We start from the raw sequence: 16,272 nt of genomic DNA on the forward strand, positions 1-16,272 counted from the left end.
TAAAATTTTAAAAACGGACTCAAAAATATTTTTGTCCATTTTTTTTAAATTCTTGAATTTCTGTCCTTTTAACAAGTAAAAAGATTAACTTATCCCAATTGCATTAAACCTTTTTCCTAGTTTCCATTGCTCGAGATACTATCGAGAATACTTCGAGCGTCCCCTCAAGTAGTATGATGACAATTTTTGTTTTCTATTTTTTAAATTTGGCCTGATTTTTGGTTTTCAATTTTTTTAAGAGAAAATTGAAAATAAAATGATTATCAAACGATCTCTTATAATATTGTTTTGACAAGAAAAAAACACAACATGAAATCAAAATTGTTATTTCATCCCAAGAATTCTATTGACAGCAAGTCATAAAACATTTCTAAGTTTCAACGAGTAGTCTTATAGCACGTGACCCTTTTACCACAGTGGTGGAAAATGTTAAGTGCTTGCATGACGGCGTGGGTTCAAACCATGTCGGTGGCTAATCTAAAAAAAAAAAAAAAAAAAAAAAAAAAAAAAAAAAAAAAAAAAAAAAAAAAAAAAAAAAAAAGTAATCTTATAAATTTCAATGGACCAGAATAAAATGATACGAACTGCAATGAACTGGATCTAGCCCAATATGGGAGTTATAAACTTGGGCCCATACCCAGCACAAGTACCTCATTATCTGATTGGTCCGTTTGTTTCCTGTTTATTCCACCGAAAATGCTAGTCATCACATTCCTATCCACAGAATCTGCAACACCAGTAGTTCCAGTTGTCCATCTGCAGCCAATCAAACAATGCTTCCTATCAAACTTGCCACCATTACTTTCTCCAACGTAGAAAGACAAAAAGTGCAAAAAAAACCCCCAAAACAAGTGTTTCTGTTTTACTGAGAGAATAGAGAAACAATGGTGGGTGCATCCTCAGCCCAAACCACCGCTCTGCACAACCCATCTCTCCCTTCATCATCTGAACTGCATTCAACTTCTCATCCTTCACTCTTCAAGGTGCCACTCAATTATCTGCTTTTATTCGAGCGACATATACTTATTTAATCCAAACTCAGTGTTGTTAACTCATTCCTGTTGGTTTTGGTGACGGGTTTCGCTTTTCAGCTCATTTCTTACTTTTGGAATGTGTTGGAATTTTTCTGTTGCCAGAACCCCAATTCAATTGCCTGTGGATTTTCTTCAAAGCAAGCCGCTTTTCTCAGAGGCCAATTCTGCAGTAGGCACTTTCTTACGCTCGATTACAATCGTGCTCCAAGAAAACCAGCAGGTATCTGTGAACATTTATTAATTTCTGTGCTTCTCTTAATTCTGTTGATAGCTTATATCTCCAAGTTGATTGCAAAGAAGATGAAATTGAAGCTTTGAATTTACTGCTATTATGTTCTTCTTTGGTCAAAGGAAATTTACCAATGTATTCATGAAAATGCTTTCAAGTTGCAGCAATGTTAAACCATGTTATATCTTTAAGTCTCCTTCAAATATAATATTTATGTAGGTTTTAACTCACTGTTTACCTACATCGAATGAAATGATTTTCCACATACATTGCATTTTAATGTGCTTGTTTGGCTTTTGGGAAATAATGCATGTAGGGCATGTCGTTTCACCACGCTGTGTCCTTCCGCTAACCCAAGAAAATGTGGAGAAAGTCTTGGATGAGGTACGGCCTGGGTTGATGGCTGATGGAGGGAATGTGGCACTCCATGAGATAGATGGGCTTGTTGTGGTATTAAAGCTACAAGGAGCTTGTGGATCTTGTCCAAGCTCAACTATGACGCTGAAGATGGGAATCGAAACCCGCCTGCGAGATAAAATACCCGAGATTATGGAAGTAGAACAGATTTTGGACAGAGAAACAGGCCTTGAGCTAAATGAAGAAAATGTTGAAAAGGTTAGAGAAATCATCATCACCAACTAACTAGCCTATTTATATTTTACACCACTTCTGTGAAATGGTTTTACATTCTTGATAGGATTAAAAGCACGTCACAAAGTAGCACACAAATGTCCTATTGATTTTCCTTATTAACACTAAGATTTGTCAATTGCAGCATATGAAAATAAGGGTCTTTACCGCAGAAGATTGTTTTATCTAACTACTTAAAATGTCACAAAAACTGAGCTGTTGTCCCTACCGACCAGCCACCGAAAAATAATTATTAGACTGACTTACACTTATCTAAAGTCTACGAAATTTTATATGCAGAAACTAGACACACAGAGCTACACTCACACAAATTTTTTGGATTTTTGGAGTTTATTTGATATTTAAATTAAATCGAACAAAAACAGGACAGAGACAGATTTTAAATAATAAAAATAGACTGCAGTTCACAAGTTAAGAAAACGAGTTAAGGGAAGTGTTATCCACCACCAAATAATTATGCAAACATGTTATGTTTCATTCAAATTCCTTCTATTTCCGGATGAAGATGCTCAAGTTGGCTCAATGTTAGAACTCAACCTATTACTCTTTCTTATGTAGTATGTTAAGAGAACGACGTTTTTAACTTAACTTAGTCCCTAGCATGCAATCTAGAATGACGTGTTCATAGATTTAACAAGTAGAAATCATTAAGAACGAAAAGAGTTTGAGTCATCACAAGGCATCGTAAGTACTGGTGTTGTCTTGCTTATCCTAGAAATTGGTTCACATGTTAATCGCAATTAACAAGTACTACTCTAGAACATATGTAGGTCCTCATTTGACAAGGGCAGGCACACACATATTTATAGCATTAGAATCTTAGATATGCTTACTAAGTATGCATCCGTAGAAAACACATAAAGAATTCATCAATGAGACAAGTAGTGAACCAATTTTCATCCATTCATAAAAGTAATTCAAACGAAATGTCATAACAAACTTGCAATCATATTCGAGGCTTCAAACAGCCCCTAACTACTAAAAATTTAGTTACACAATCCTTAAGTTAAAACAAAAGATAGACATGAGTTTGAGAAAATAGAACCGAAAAAAATCGACTGAGACCCTCCTTTTCCTTCCTTCCCCAACACTACTTTTAAACCAATTCTTGCTGCATCATTTTCTTCTCCTTAACTCACTCACTAATAGTCATTTAGTGATGACAATAAGTGAGAGGAAACAGTAAAACAATTGTAACTCCTTGGGTAGCCTTTATGCCAATTACTCCCTCTTAATCCTCATCTTTAATTCCATTTCCTCTGATATTTGAATAGGTGTCAGCTGATTTGTTCTTGATTGCATCAGTTTTGGCTGCTAGATTTATTGGATTTATTGCTTTCAGTGCTTTCTTGTCAGTTACAAACTGCTCAGCCTCTTAGGAACCTTTAAGTGTTAAAACGGCTATAACTTCTTTTAGAAAAATGATCTTAACAATCCGCGAAATGCTCCAGAAAATAGACATCCGTAGCTTTCCAAGCATATAAGGCTCATTCTCTAATTCATTCTGAGCTGTCCGCAACTTGCTTCCAAAGTCAGCTGACTTGCACAGGCAGTTTTGACGAATTTGTTACTTAAAATCTCACTTGTGCTATTTTTCTTTTCTTTGCTTGACAAATCCTACAAAACACAAAAACAAAGTAAATAGCTAAAAAATATAAGGAACTAAGAAAAGACAAGTGAATTTGATATAAAATATATATAAATATGAGCTTATCAATTCTGACGATGAATTTTTAGGCCACCTCCAACCCGAAGGTTGAAAATTGAGAGTTACAAAGTTATATTTGACTCAAATGTCGATCTTCATTCCAAAAGTCACTATGAAAACCTCATACAGATAGGGTTCATGAATGAAAGTAATAGTTAACCAATTTGTGTTGTACTAAACTAACTAGCTATACACTTTTTTACAGATTCTTTCTGAGATTAGACCATATCTGGCTGGCACAGGAGGTGGAATCCTCGAGCTTGTACAGATCAATGACTACGTAGTGAAAGTTCGGTTAAGCGGACCAGCAGCCGGAGTCATGACAGTTCGTGTTGCTCTAACACAAAAGTTAAGGGAAAAAATACCTGTCATTGTAGCTGTTCAGTTGATAGAATGATAAATACCATAAAAAATTAAATATGTTGTGAATTTGTGATGCAGATAATGGATATATTGCTTGGCCCATTTTCTTTTGCCGATTTTGTTCAACTGCTCTACTACCTTCTTGTAGAATAATTATCAGTTATTGATCTTCCCAACTGATCTTCCTTCTCAAGGTTTTCAGTTTTTGAGTCTAGTCCGATCCTGATCTCTAAATCGATACAGTGTAATAGTTTAGCACTATTGCTTTAACCCGCGCGTTGCCACGAGAAGGCCAAATGGACAACAAAAACACTGCATGGACGGATGCTGCAGTTTTAAAACCGTATAAACATATAGAAAGTTCCTTTGTCTCGTAACAAAAACAAAATGAATATGATCTTTGTGTCACACTAATTACTAAAATTCAAAGTGTTGCATTCATTAGTATGTTGAAAACACTAATTACATTTCGTTTAACTTCAAAATTTACAGAATATGAGGAATAATGAATTTTTATAGTTTATATGAAAATAAAATAATAAAAAGCGTCATTTACTACACATTTTATTAGGTAGTCTCCTAACTCCAATTGTTTGGATTGTAGGAATTTTTTTTCTTACCTTTTGGCGCAACAATGATGAAGGCAATCAACTCTTCACATGACAAGCAAAGAAGAAAATTCGAGGAGGAACAATAGAATTTTACGGGGTAATTTTCATTGTATTCCTGATTTGAAATATATATACATACAATTCATGTTCCATAAGGAAACAAATAATAAAAGACTATCCTTCCTCATAAAGGATTCTTAGTATTTACAATATTTACATTCCCTTTTTTCCTAACATTGACTCACAATTTACACTTTCCCTCAAGTTGGTGCATAGATATCACACATGTCCAACTTGACAAGTGAGTCAACAAACTTTTGACTACACACAACATGAGTAAAAATATATGCAAGTTGCTCATCTGAATTCACAAACGGTATGGACACAATCTTCTTCTCAAGCTTCTCTTTAATAAAATGTCGATCAACCTCCACATATTTTGTCCTATCCTGCTGCACTGGATTATCAGCTATATTCTTGTTAACTTATTATCACAATATAGTCTCATGGTCTCCTTTGGTTTGAAACCCAGACTCCAAAGAAGTTTTTGAACCCACAGAACCTCACAAATGTCGTGGGTCATGCCTCTATACTCGGCCTCAACTGAGGATCTTGATACAACCTTCTGTTTCTTACTTCACCATGTAACCAAATTTCCTCCCACAAAAGTAAAATACCCAGAAGTAGATCGTCTATCACTTACATTTCCTGCCTAGTCAGCATTTGTGAACCCTTCAACCCTCAAATGTCCATGCTTCCCATATAGTACTCATTTTCCTGGTGCAGACTTCAGATATGCTAAGATACGCATAACAGCAGTCATATGATCTACATTCCGTGAGTCCATAAATTGACTCACTACACTCACAGCATAGGCGATATCTGGATGTGTATGAGCCAAATAAATTAGTCTTCCTACAAGTCTCTGATATCTCCCTTTATCAACTGATTTCTGATTCATATCCAAATATAGATGATGTTTTTCAACAATAAGAGTATCTACCAGCTTACACCCAGCATACCGGTTTCTTTTAACAAAACTAGAACATACTTATGTTGGGACAAGAAGATACCTTTCGGAGAACGAGCAACTTCAACCCTAAGAAAATACTTCAAGTCCCCTAGGTTCTTCATTTCAAACTCGGACGCAAGATTACCCTGCAACTTCGAAATTTCATCAACATCATCTCTAGTGATAATCATGTCATCTACATAGATGATTAATGCTATCACTTTTCCCTGTCTTCGTTTAACAAACAACGTGTGATCAGAATGACTCTGCTGATACCCAATCTTTTTCATAACTTGAGTAAACCTATCAAACCACACACGAGGCGATTGTTTAAGTCCATCAAGAGACTTATGCAACCGACATACTCTGGTATTTCCACCAGCACTATACCTAGGAGGAAAATCCATATATACTTCTTCCTCCAAGTTCCCATGGAGAAAAGCATTCTTCACATCAAGTTGTTTTAATGGCCAGTCCATATTTGCAGCTAAAGAAATCAAAATACGTACTGTATTCATCTTGGCAAACGGAGATAAAGTTTCCTAGTAATCTACACCATATGTTTGGGTGTATCCTTTAGCTACCAACCTTGCTTTGTACCTGTCTATTGATCCATTGGCTTTGTATTTGATTGTAAATACCCATCAGCATCCAATTGTTGTCTTTCCTTTTGACAACAACATCACCTCCCAGGTATTACTCTTTTGTGACGCCAACATTTCCTCATCCGTTGCTTTTGCCCACTTTGGATCCTTTAGAGCTTCCTCCACATGGGTTGGTACTTGAACAAATTCCATATTGTCCACCAAAGTTTGGTGCTCTGATGAAAGACCATTGCATGAGACATAGTTGGTTATTGGATACTTCACTTTTCCTTCTGGAGAGAACTTGACAAGTGGCACACCTCGATTTTGTCTCGGTGGTAACTTATATGTACTTACATCATTACTTGCATTAGTTACATAATCATCCATAATACTTACCTTAGGTATATCCAAAGAAGACATATTGGGTGGCACAGTGGAGCTAGAGAGAGAGAGGGGGGCACATCAGCAAATTTGCCAGGTGGCTACTGTGACTACATACTATTCTCGGCAACAATCAACACATTCCATCTTGATTGGTCTTCGTTGATCCAGCTCTTGCCAAATGGACTTAAGGTCAGCGTAATACACACCCATTGGCCAGCCCTTTTGACGAAGCCTAAACGACTTAACATTCAATTCATAAATTTGAGAGATATCCGAACCATCATAATAAGTCCGAGCCACCTCTTCCCAAACTTCTTTAGCAATACGCAGGTGAATAAAAAATCCCATGATAGCAAGTTCCATGGAATTGATCAACCACCCTTTTACTATTGCATTCCTTGTTTCCCACGTCTCATACTCAGCAGGTTCCTTGATATTCTTTATCACGAAGCCCTTTCTACCACGTCCAGCAATATGCATCTCCAATACCTTGGACCAAAGAGGATAATTTGATCCATTCATCTTCACGGTATTTGGTACGGCAGACACATTGTTCTGAATAACAACAGGACTCGGTACTGGATTATTGGTTGGTGCGCGGGAACCACCTTCCAACTTCAAAAATGATTCATCGCCTACATTCGCCATCACGACTTAGTGAGAAAGGGGAGGAAAAAACAACGCACAATTGCACTAGAGACTCACGGCAACAGCAACAAATTGCTCTGCAAAACACACGACACACACACAGCAGCAAATAACGTTGCAGTAAGGGACACACGGCGCACATAGCAGCAACAAGATTGCGTGCTGCAATCCTAGGGTGCAGCGCAGACACGTCAAAGGCAGGGGCAGCGGAAGATACAATTTCTAGGGTTACGGTAAGGTTACAGCAGCTTGGCTCTGATACCAAATGGAATTTTACGGGGTAATTTTCATTGTATTTTTGATTTGAAATATATATACATGCAATTCATGTTCCATAAGGAAACAAATAATAAAAGACTATCCTTCCTAATAAAGGACTCTTAGTATTTACAATATTTACATTCCCTTTTTTCCTAACATTGACTCACAATTTACTGGAACAATATCTTCTTATTCTCTCTCTTTCTTGTTTGGAAGAAAATTGCTATCTAGGTTTATTTAATCCCTACTTAAGGTAAAATTAAATAAATTTTATAGACAGTTGAACTTCACCTCTCATAAGACATTTACTACAAGTCAGAGCTCAAAATCCAATGCAGTCGAAGAATTCATTTTTGGCAGACCTACTCAACTTAGACTTCTACACCTCCTGCACAGCCTACGTGCAGCACAACATGTAGGGGCATTCATGGAGCCAAAAATAATATAAAAAATCTTAGAGCTGACACGTGAACTTTTACCCACAAGTGACGAGAATGACCTCATTAAATTGGTGAGACCCACATCCGCTCGACGCGTAGTTCAACCCTCTTGAAGATTTGAGTAGTTGATTGCAACCTCATCAAGCAATCCTGCCTATGGCAAGTAGAAAAATCAAAGGTATTAAAGATAGGACTAATAATATGTTAAATAATATCTTTGAGATAATTATTTCCTCATTCATCATGAGGATGATTCATCCCAATCGGATGCCGACATATGTCAAGGCAAACCTTACATATATGGCTGACCTAGGTCTTATAAATGCCCCATCTCCGCCAATTTTTGGTAAACTTTTGATGCTCAGTTAAGCCCTAAATTCTCTATCTTTTGTTAAATTCTCTCTCTTCCTCCATAAGGCTATTCATTTTGTTAAAGGAGTCATTTAAAGAGTCCCTTGAAGCTATATTTTCTTGGTTTTCTTGTTAAAATAGGCAGCCAAGCAGTTTTAAATCCTCTTTGAGATGCTCCAAAGCTTCTTATTAACATGTTTGTACAAAGATTTTACTACAGGGATTGCTCTTAGTGGTTATCAAAGAAACCAACTTCTTTTTTGTAAGATGATCTTTGTCATGCCTTTCGATCCATCAGTTTTGTAGAAACTTTCTGCTTATTGTTTTGCCGGAAAAATTTGTTGTAAGATCCACGAGAGAATCCTGAGAAACTAATGGCTTCCTTGTACCTGCAAAGTGAGTACTGTGAGCCAGGCCCTCATTTTTGTGACTCGATTCCACGGCCCCTCCTTCGTGGAACGTCCTGGACTGCTTTTAGTCCATGCTTTCATGATCGCGCAGCTAGCAAGAACAATTCCATTTCCATGTATATCCTCTTTTAAATACAGTTGAGTTTTACCCTTTTCAGATTCCAACTTGGGTAGCATTATATGTCAACTGGGGTTTCAGAAAATTACTCGGACTTGGTTGAGATGGGCCGGTGTAATCTGGATCTACAGCATCGTCTTCCATTTTCCACTAGACAATGAAATTCACCATCCTGTTACATAGAGTTGAACGGCTTGGCTCCCAACTTACCAGAGAACAAGGTAAATTGTTCTCTAATGTGGAAAATTGTGCAATTGTTCTCTAATGCAGGAATAGTACAGAATGTGACACAGCGCTTGAACGACCATGGTCAGCATCCGAGGGTTGTGCCAACAGCGTTCTAATGCTGCTGTCTCACATCCTGCATTCGATAAATGCTCAAAGAGTGGATATAAAAATAGTGGACACAAATTGCAAACAATCGAAGAAAGAAAGTAGATTATGGCTGGACAACTGCAGGATACTGTTTAGCCCCTTACACGAGCAAAAATAAACCAAATATAACCCTTTGTCTTGCACTTGAAATTCATTAGAATGCAAATATGAAATTGAGGAGAGTTTTACATTTAGCACAGACAGGCTCTCCAACATATCTAGAAATGTTTAACTAATTATGCATGCTTTCGATTTTTCTCTCCTCATCACTTTGTTACATTGTTGAACTCCGCCCTTCTTGGCCCAGGTAGGATTTCTTCTGGATTGTTACACTGTATAATGCTGCTGGATTGTGTCAATGTCCAGGCCTTTTAGCTTCACAACTGATTCCACATGTCCCTTGAGCGTGTGAAGCTCCCGAAGTCTACAACCACAAATTAACAAGATATTCATTAAACCGATGGCACGCAAGAAGATATTGTCTCTTATAGGAAAATGTTTTCTTGCCAGAATATGTGACATGTTATGTCAACATGATGCTAGGTTGTCAATCTGGATTACTGAGCTAGTAGTGCGGTCCAAGTTTACAGTATGACAACATAACACGCTAAATATCTAACAAGAGAACGTTACCCATCATTCAGATAACTTTAAAAGTGATGTATGTCTCAGGAATTGGCAAACGAATTGTTTCCTGTCGGTAACATTTTGAAATTCTGAATGGTAGCTAACCTTGCAACTTCAGCTCGTCTCTTGGCCTGCTCAGCAATCTCAGACAGCTCTCTGTAGCTGCTCTTGTCATTGAAGATACTAGAAGATTCTGGTGCTTCGAGACCGTGAAGGGTCCTTTGAGCATGAGCCCATTGAGCTTCTCTCTCTTCTTTTCCATAATCTTTCTTGGTGGTAAAGGCAGTCTGTTACAGTAAGATGAATCATTAGAAAACTTTAACTTCACCGGATCAAACTAAATGATTTCACCTTATATTCGAAAGAACAAAGATTTACCTTGTTCTCTAGCAAGTTGAGCCACGCCTTTCCACTCAAGATGTAACGGATGGCGAATTTCATCAAGTCTAGTGGGAAATAGAAGACAATGCTGTAAATCCAGATGACACCAGCCCATCCCCAACCACATCCGTGTATTCTTGCAAAACTCCAGTTGGCATATACTGCTATCAAAGTTGCAATCTGAAGAAAGGATAATCTTCAGCTTTCAATAACATATGTATAAAAAGTTAAAAACTAGCTGTATTTAATAGAGGATATAAACGGCATTCTTCTTACCAGCTGCGCGATCATGAAAGCACCGAGTAGAAGCATTCCAGGGCGTTCCATAAAGGAGAAGCCGCGGGATCGAGTCACAAAAATGAGGGCCTGGCTTACAATACTCACTTGCAGGTACAAGGCAGCCATTAGTTCCTCAGGAGTCTCCCTTAAGGATCTTACACCAAATTGGTCCTGCAAAACAATGAGCAGAAAATGCAGATTGGAATCTGAACTTCATGAAGCTTCTGCAAAAAGAGATGGATCAAAAAGCGAAAAGCATAACAAAGATCATCTTACGGAGAAGAAGTCAGTTTCTTTGATTAACCAGAAGAAGATAACAGTCATGAATGCCAAGTAACCGCCAAGCACAATCCCGGTAGCAAAAATCTCTTTCAATTTCCAGCTATCAGGCAGGGGAGATGGCTTTACTCTATCCTTTGATATTGTCATAATTGTGCCTTCAAAATTTAACAAGTGCATGGTGTCAGCAGTCACATTTATCAATTTATATTATATGCTACTTGAAAGTTCGCTTCTTAAAAACTTACCATCGTTCAATATGGCAATAATCAAAACCATGAAAGGTGAGAAGTCGAACTTCCATATGAGAGCAATGAACATGAAACCAAACTGCAATGCTTGCCAAAAACAAAAAACAATTAGATGAAGACTTAATTAGGGAGAGAAACCACAAATTGTTAAACCACCACTATTTACTTACCACAATACGAATGGTGATCGAAACCGCATAGATCTTCAAAAGCCAAGGAAAACAGAAAGAGAAGGAAAACGTTAGACTTCCCATCATAAACTGTTTGATCAGAGTGGTCTGTTGATAAGAAAGGCAGAAAAACTGACTGTGTAGTTCTTCATTCTCTGGAAAATAGCTCTACTGGTCAACACTGCACTAATGATGACACTCAGTCCGGGTTCTGTAAGAACAATATCAGAAGCACTTCGTGCAGCATCTGTAGCATCAGCAACAGCAATTCCAATATCTGCCTTCTTCAATGCAGGGGCATCATTGACACCATCTCCCGTCATTCCACAAATGTGCTTTTTTTCCTGCAACTTCTTCACAATTTCGTATTTGTGCTCTACAAGAAGCACGAAAATGTGTTTAAAATAAATAACAAATCACTTTCCCTATTCGAAAACAGCAAAACCCTCTAATTAGTCAGTACTTAAAGTGTTCACCTGGAAACACTCCAGCGAACCCGTCAGCCTTCTCAATTAACTCTTCAATTGGAAGGGCAGCTATGCTAGCATCCTTGTCTTGACCAAGTAAGGAAGCAGATGGGTACATGTTTGTTCCCATTCCAAGTCTCCGGCCAGTTTCCTTGGCAATGGCAAGTTGATCGCCTGCAGATAGAGTGGCGGCAAGTACGCACAACAACACTCAAAATTAAAATGAATCCATTAAAGTAGGTTGAAAATATTAACCGACTTACCAGTAATCATCTTAACATTTACACCAAGGTTAAGAGCCTGGCGGATAGTTTCTGCACTGTCATGTCTTGGAGGGTCGAAAAGAGGCAGCAATCCAACCAACTGCCATGGACCACCAGCACTTTCTTTTGCTTTTTCAGGCACTTCCTGTAGACATATACCAATCACAATGCTAAGAGGGTGCTTTATTTCTAATAAAACTGAAAAAATGCAAGACAATACTAAAAATGCCAAGGTTGGTATACAACCTGTCTAGCAACAGCCAATGACCGAAGACCACGTTCAGCATACTTGTCAATAATGGCAAAAGCCTTCTTCTTGAAATCCTCTTTGCAGTTGCAAAGTTCCAAAATCTAATTTCAGAAATCAAGTCATTAGTATATGGGTATGAACGGTTACCTTTCAATAATGTAATTCAATTTTTGGCCGGTAACTATAGGAAAAACAGAAGTACCTGCTCAGGAGCACCTTTGCTTGCTCTATGCCAGTTTCCATCGTTATCAATGTAAGTCAAAGCAGTTCTCTTGTCGACGGGATTAAAAGGTAAGAAGTGCACCTCTCTAATACCAGCCCGGGCCTGTGTAAAAATTGATTCATTAAGATGAGCATATCCATTGCAAATTCCGTCTCAGAAATATTGAAGAAGCAAGTATAGGGCATACAAGAAAAGTTGGAAATGATTTATACCTCCTTTGGGTCGGCAAGCATTCCAACCATAGCAGCATCAATGGCATCCTGGTTTTCAGTTCTGGATGACCTTGCAGCTAGAAGAATGACATGTTCTTTCTCCACACCCTTTGCAAACACCTCAATCAAGTTTTTATCAACACTAAGCTTGTTAAGAGTTAGTGTTCCTGTCTTATCACTGCAAAGCACATCCATACCCGCCAGTTCCTCAATGGCAGTCATCCTCTTGGTGATGGCACCCTGCTGAGATAGCCTGTGAGAACCAATGGCCATAGTAACAGACAAGACAGTGGGCATGGCAATGGGGATGCCTCCAATCAAGAGCACCAAGAGATTGTCAATTCCACTCCGGTACTTGCGATGCTGAATTGGGTACATGACTACGATCTCAATCAGCATTCCAATGGCAATGGAACAGATGCAGAAGTTCCCGATGGCAGTGAGCACCTTCTGGAAGTGTCCGACTTGGTTAGTGCTGTCCACAAGATGTGCAGCCTTCCCGAAGAAGGTATGGACACCGGTGGCAATAACAACAGCTTCAATTTCACCCTGCTTGCAAGTAGAACCGGAGAAAACCTCATCACCTGGATGCTTGGTCACTGGAAGTGATTCTCCTGTGAGAGCAGATTGATCAATCTTTAAAGGATCACCCTCAAGAAGACGAGCATCAGCTGGGACAATATCTCCCAATTTGATACTGATGATATCCCCTGGAACCAAAATGGCAGCATCCTGCTCACTCCATTTTGCATCTCTAAGGACCTACATATGCATCGCCATCAAACACATTAGAATTATATTGTTGCCTCCAGTTAGTATGGTGCATGGTTGTGTGATGTGTCTGAAACTCATATCGATCTGTCTACATAAACAACGGTGAGAAATTTATTTGATTTTGTTATGGATTCGTGAATATTAGAAATCTTATTATGTTACCCTGTTCACATAGGTTCACGAAATGACAGTTTCCCTACTAGCATACATATGAGCATGTATTCTATTAACAAAAACAAAAAATGGCGATATGTTTGCGCTGCAAGAAAACAAGATAAATAGTCACTATAAGAGTGGCACAAGATAAGGTGGCTCAAACTTTTAGCCACCGATAATTCTGTACGTTAATGATTATAGTTCTTTTAGCCACCGCGTCTTGTCTTGTGCAACTAATGTCAGTGACCATTTATGCTGTTTTCTTGAACTGTTGAAAAGGCTCCCTAAACCTAAAGTTAGTTACTTGAGTACAAAGCCACTGAATCCAGGACCGTATTGAAATGTTTGATTTGAATTACCTTAGTCTTGGGAGCAAGACCAGCCATAAGAGCAGCGGCTGCATTTCCAGCATTGTTTTCTTCAATAAAACTGATGGTAGAGTTGATGACCAACAGGCAGAGAATACCAACAAAATCTTGCCAATCTGGCGGCTTCCCATCGCCGTTGGCCAGAGCAATTGCCATGATGGCTGCAGCTTCCATGACCCATGATAGAGGATTCCACATAAACCCCAGGAACTTGAGAAATTTGCTTTCCTGTTCATTGTAACCAGTAACAAATATTTAGATACTATGAACTAAACTATACTCAAAGCTAGTAAAAACAAAATTTAGCGTATACAATCGTTACAGTAAAAGGAAAATGTCTCCTGCACTCGCTCGTGCAGAGAGGCTAGTTATATTATTCGGAAAATGACCTTTTTCTCTTCTAGCTTGTTGGGACCAAAAATCTCCAGCCTTTGGGCTCCTTCCTCGGAGCTCAAACCTTCTCTGGAGCATTTCAACTGTCCAAATACTTCCTCGATCGGAATCCGCTCCTGTAAACCAACTCTTTGTTAGGACAAAAATTGTAATACTCACTACACAATTTCAAAAATTCACATATCACACGATAGCTATATTGTAGATCTCTACGTAAACATGTAATACAAGTATTTGCAAGTTCATATTATTATTTTAATTTTTATTTCAAAGTATATTAGCCAGTTCATTTTTTAAAAAGGGGACCATCTAATGACTTTACCATAGTAGTCCACCATTTTGGGAGCCGTCTCTGGCCACCATTGTGCGATTCACGAGCGCCAGGAATAAAACTTAGGACGTGCCGTGTAGAATACGAACTTAAAATTTATCCTCAACCATTGAGCTATCCCAAGTGGTTATATTAGCCAGTTCATTGGTTTGACATTCTTTGTACATTAATAGCCACAGACATGACTCTTTCACTTACTAGATTAGTAGATCCCACAAAAATAAATGCATACTACATTTCAAATCAACCCACCTCATACAAAAATGAATAAATAATTGGAAATTAAAAAAAAAAATAGATATAGGGCAAACAAGATATATAGCTTTATGGTAGGACAATTTCTTGTACGCATTTTCTCCTTCTACACTCTTGTTATATTATAATCCTTTAATTCTTTTTTAATTTGTCCAAAGGAAATGCTCTAGTCTACTACTATTAATGTTCAAAATGAATGATATAATGGTGTTTCGGTCACGTTAAACAAAAAGTGAATTTTGAAACAAATCTCATAAAGTCTCATCTTATTTTCTAATCAAATCTAAAGGAAATCTTTTAATCCTTTATTTGGTTACAACTTGTAACGATTATTGACCATTATTTTGATTTTCAACGGTTACGATGACCCGAAAATCAAACCTCAATATATTTTGATATTTTGTCTAACCAAGTGGATGAAACGAATCGAGCTGAGTCGACTCGGCGCTCACTCAGTGTACGAACCCGGACGGATTAATATGTTACTTCCCATTTTTGCCCTCCCCGCCTAGGGATGCTAGCCAATCACTAAAGTGTTGACCCACAAAATATTAATATATTACATTTTACATTTTACATTTTACCTTTCAAGGCAAGAGCGTGATCGGCGCGTGATGTGCACGCGCTCCAACATGATAAACAGCGTTTGGATGCTAGTGTAAATAACAAAAGCATGAAAGAAGGGTAAATAAGGTATAGTAAAAAAAAATAAACAATAAATATATGGGTTTTCTAATCCAATGGTGTCAGGATTGAGGGTGGATGTGAAAGTTGACAACAGAAGCGGTTTAAGTCCTTTGAGATAAACAAAAGGAGAATTCCTCAGAATGGGAAAAGTCCAAAGTACCACGGAAAAGGTACTTTAAGTTCCACAAAGGAGACAAACACCGGCACAATTTACTGACTTTTTAGTTCAATAATTTTATGTTATGTATAACATTTTTTTTATATTTAAAATTGTTATAGACCTAGATGTCATGGGATAGTGAAGTTGTTTGAGAGAGTGTGTGTGTGTATATAAAAAAAAATATTTAGGGGAATTATTAACCGTAGTGGACTCAACCTCTCTGTCATTCACATGTGTAGATCCATCCCGTTTGGATACTACCTGAGGACATGATTATACACTCTGCTTGGTTGGTGAGAAAATATAGCGAGAAAATGGGAAACTTTCAATCTTTTGAGATGAACCCATGTAAACACAACTGTTTATTACGTAAAAGCCAGCTCAAAAGTATATGATTTTCACTTCTTATATATGCGTGCAAAGAACAAAAAAAAAAACACAAAGTCTCTTGGTGTTATCCTAGGTGATCGAGAATAACCGCGGCGATTAAGATATGTTCAGGGTTCGAACAGGAAGAGTAGTTGCAGAAAGAATCAATCAATCAATTTAAGCATCAATCCAAAG

At 37.9% G+C, this 16,272-nt stretch overlaps 3 protein-coding genes across 4 annotated transcripts; 1 reads left to right on the forward strand and 2 right to left on the reverse strand.

Moving 5' to 3' along the window:
• The first annotated feature begins 733 nt into the window (after nucleotides 1–733).
• LOC137732399 (nifU-like protein 3, chloroplastic) lies at nucleotides 734–4,095 on the forward strand. 2 transcript variants are annotated; one of them, XM_068471708.1, is made up of 4 exons: nucleotides 734–983; nucleotides 1,092–1,254; nucleotides 1,580–1,878; nucleotides 3,828–4,095. In XM_068471708.1, exons 1-4 carry the CDS (start codon nucleotides 885–887, stop codon nucleotides 4,017–4,019), a joined length of 753 nt encoding a protein of 250 aa, XP_068327809.1. In that variant the 5' UTR covers nucleotides 734–884; the 3' UTR covers nucleotides 4,020–4,095. The 2 variants fall into 2 exon arrangements, with proteins under 2 accessions (XP_068327809.1, XP_068327810.1); XM_068471709.1 differs by having other exon boundaries at nucleotides 1,137–1,254.
• A 2,598-nt stretch (nucleotides 4,096–6,693) lies between these two features.
• On the reverse strand, nucleotides 6,694–7,227 carry LOC137732829 (uncharacterized). Its single transcript, XM_068472089.1, has one exon. It carries the CDS (start codon nucleotides 7,225–7,227, stop codon nucleotides 6,694–6,696), a length of 534 nt encoding a protein of 177 aa, XP_068328190.1.
• Nucleotides 7,228–9,267: 2,040 nt separating this feature from the next.
• Nucleotides 9,268–14,385, reverse strand: LOC137731111 (plasma membrane ATPase 4-like). Its single transcript, XM_068470196.1, has 15 exons — nucleotides 14,272–14,385; nucleotides 13,874–14,110; nucleotides 12,585–13,346; nucleotides 12,352–12,474; nucleotides 12,146–12,250; nucleotides 11,900–12,044; nucleotides 11,646–11,810; nucleotides 11,307–11,545; nucleotides 11,170–11,202; nucleotides 10,997–11,078; nucleotides 10,746–10,906; nucleotides 10,467–10,640; nucleotides 10,188–10,370; nucleotides 9,915–10,096; nucleotides 9,268–9,606 (listed from the first exon to the last, which is right to left on the reverse strand). Exons 2-15 carry the CDS (start codon nucleotides 14,078–14,080, stop codon nucleotides 9,510–9,512), a joined length of 2,658 nt encoding a protein of 885 aa, XP_068326297.1. The 5' UTR covers nucleotides 14,081–14,110; nucleotides 14,272–14,385; the 3' UTR covers nucleotides 9,268–9,509.
• Nucleotides 14,386–16,272: the final 1,887 nt, after the last annotated feature.

The sequence above is a fragment of the Pyrus communis genome, chromosome 4, assembly GCF_963583255.1.
Source record: "Pyrus communis chromosome 4, drPyrComm1.1, whole genome shotgun sequence".
NCBI classification, from domain to species: Eukaryota; Viridiplantae; Streptophyta; class Magnoliopsida; order Rosales; family Rosaceae; genus Pyrus; species Pyrus communis.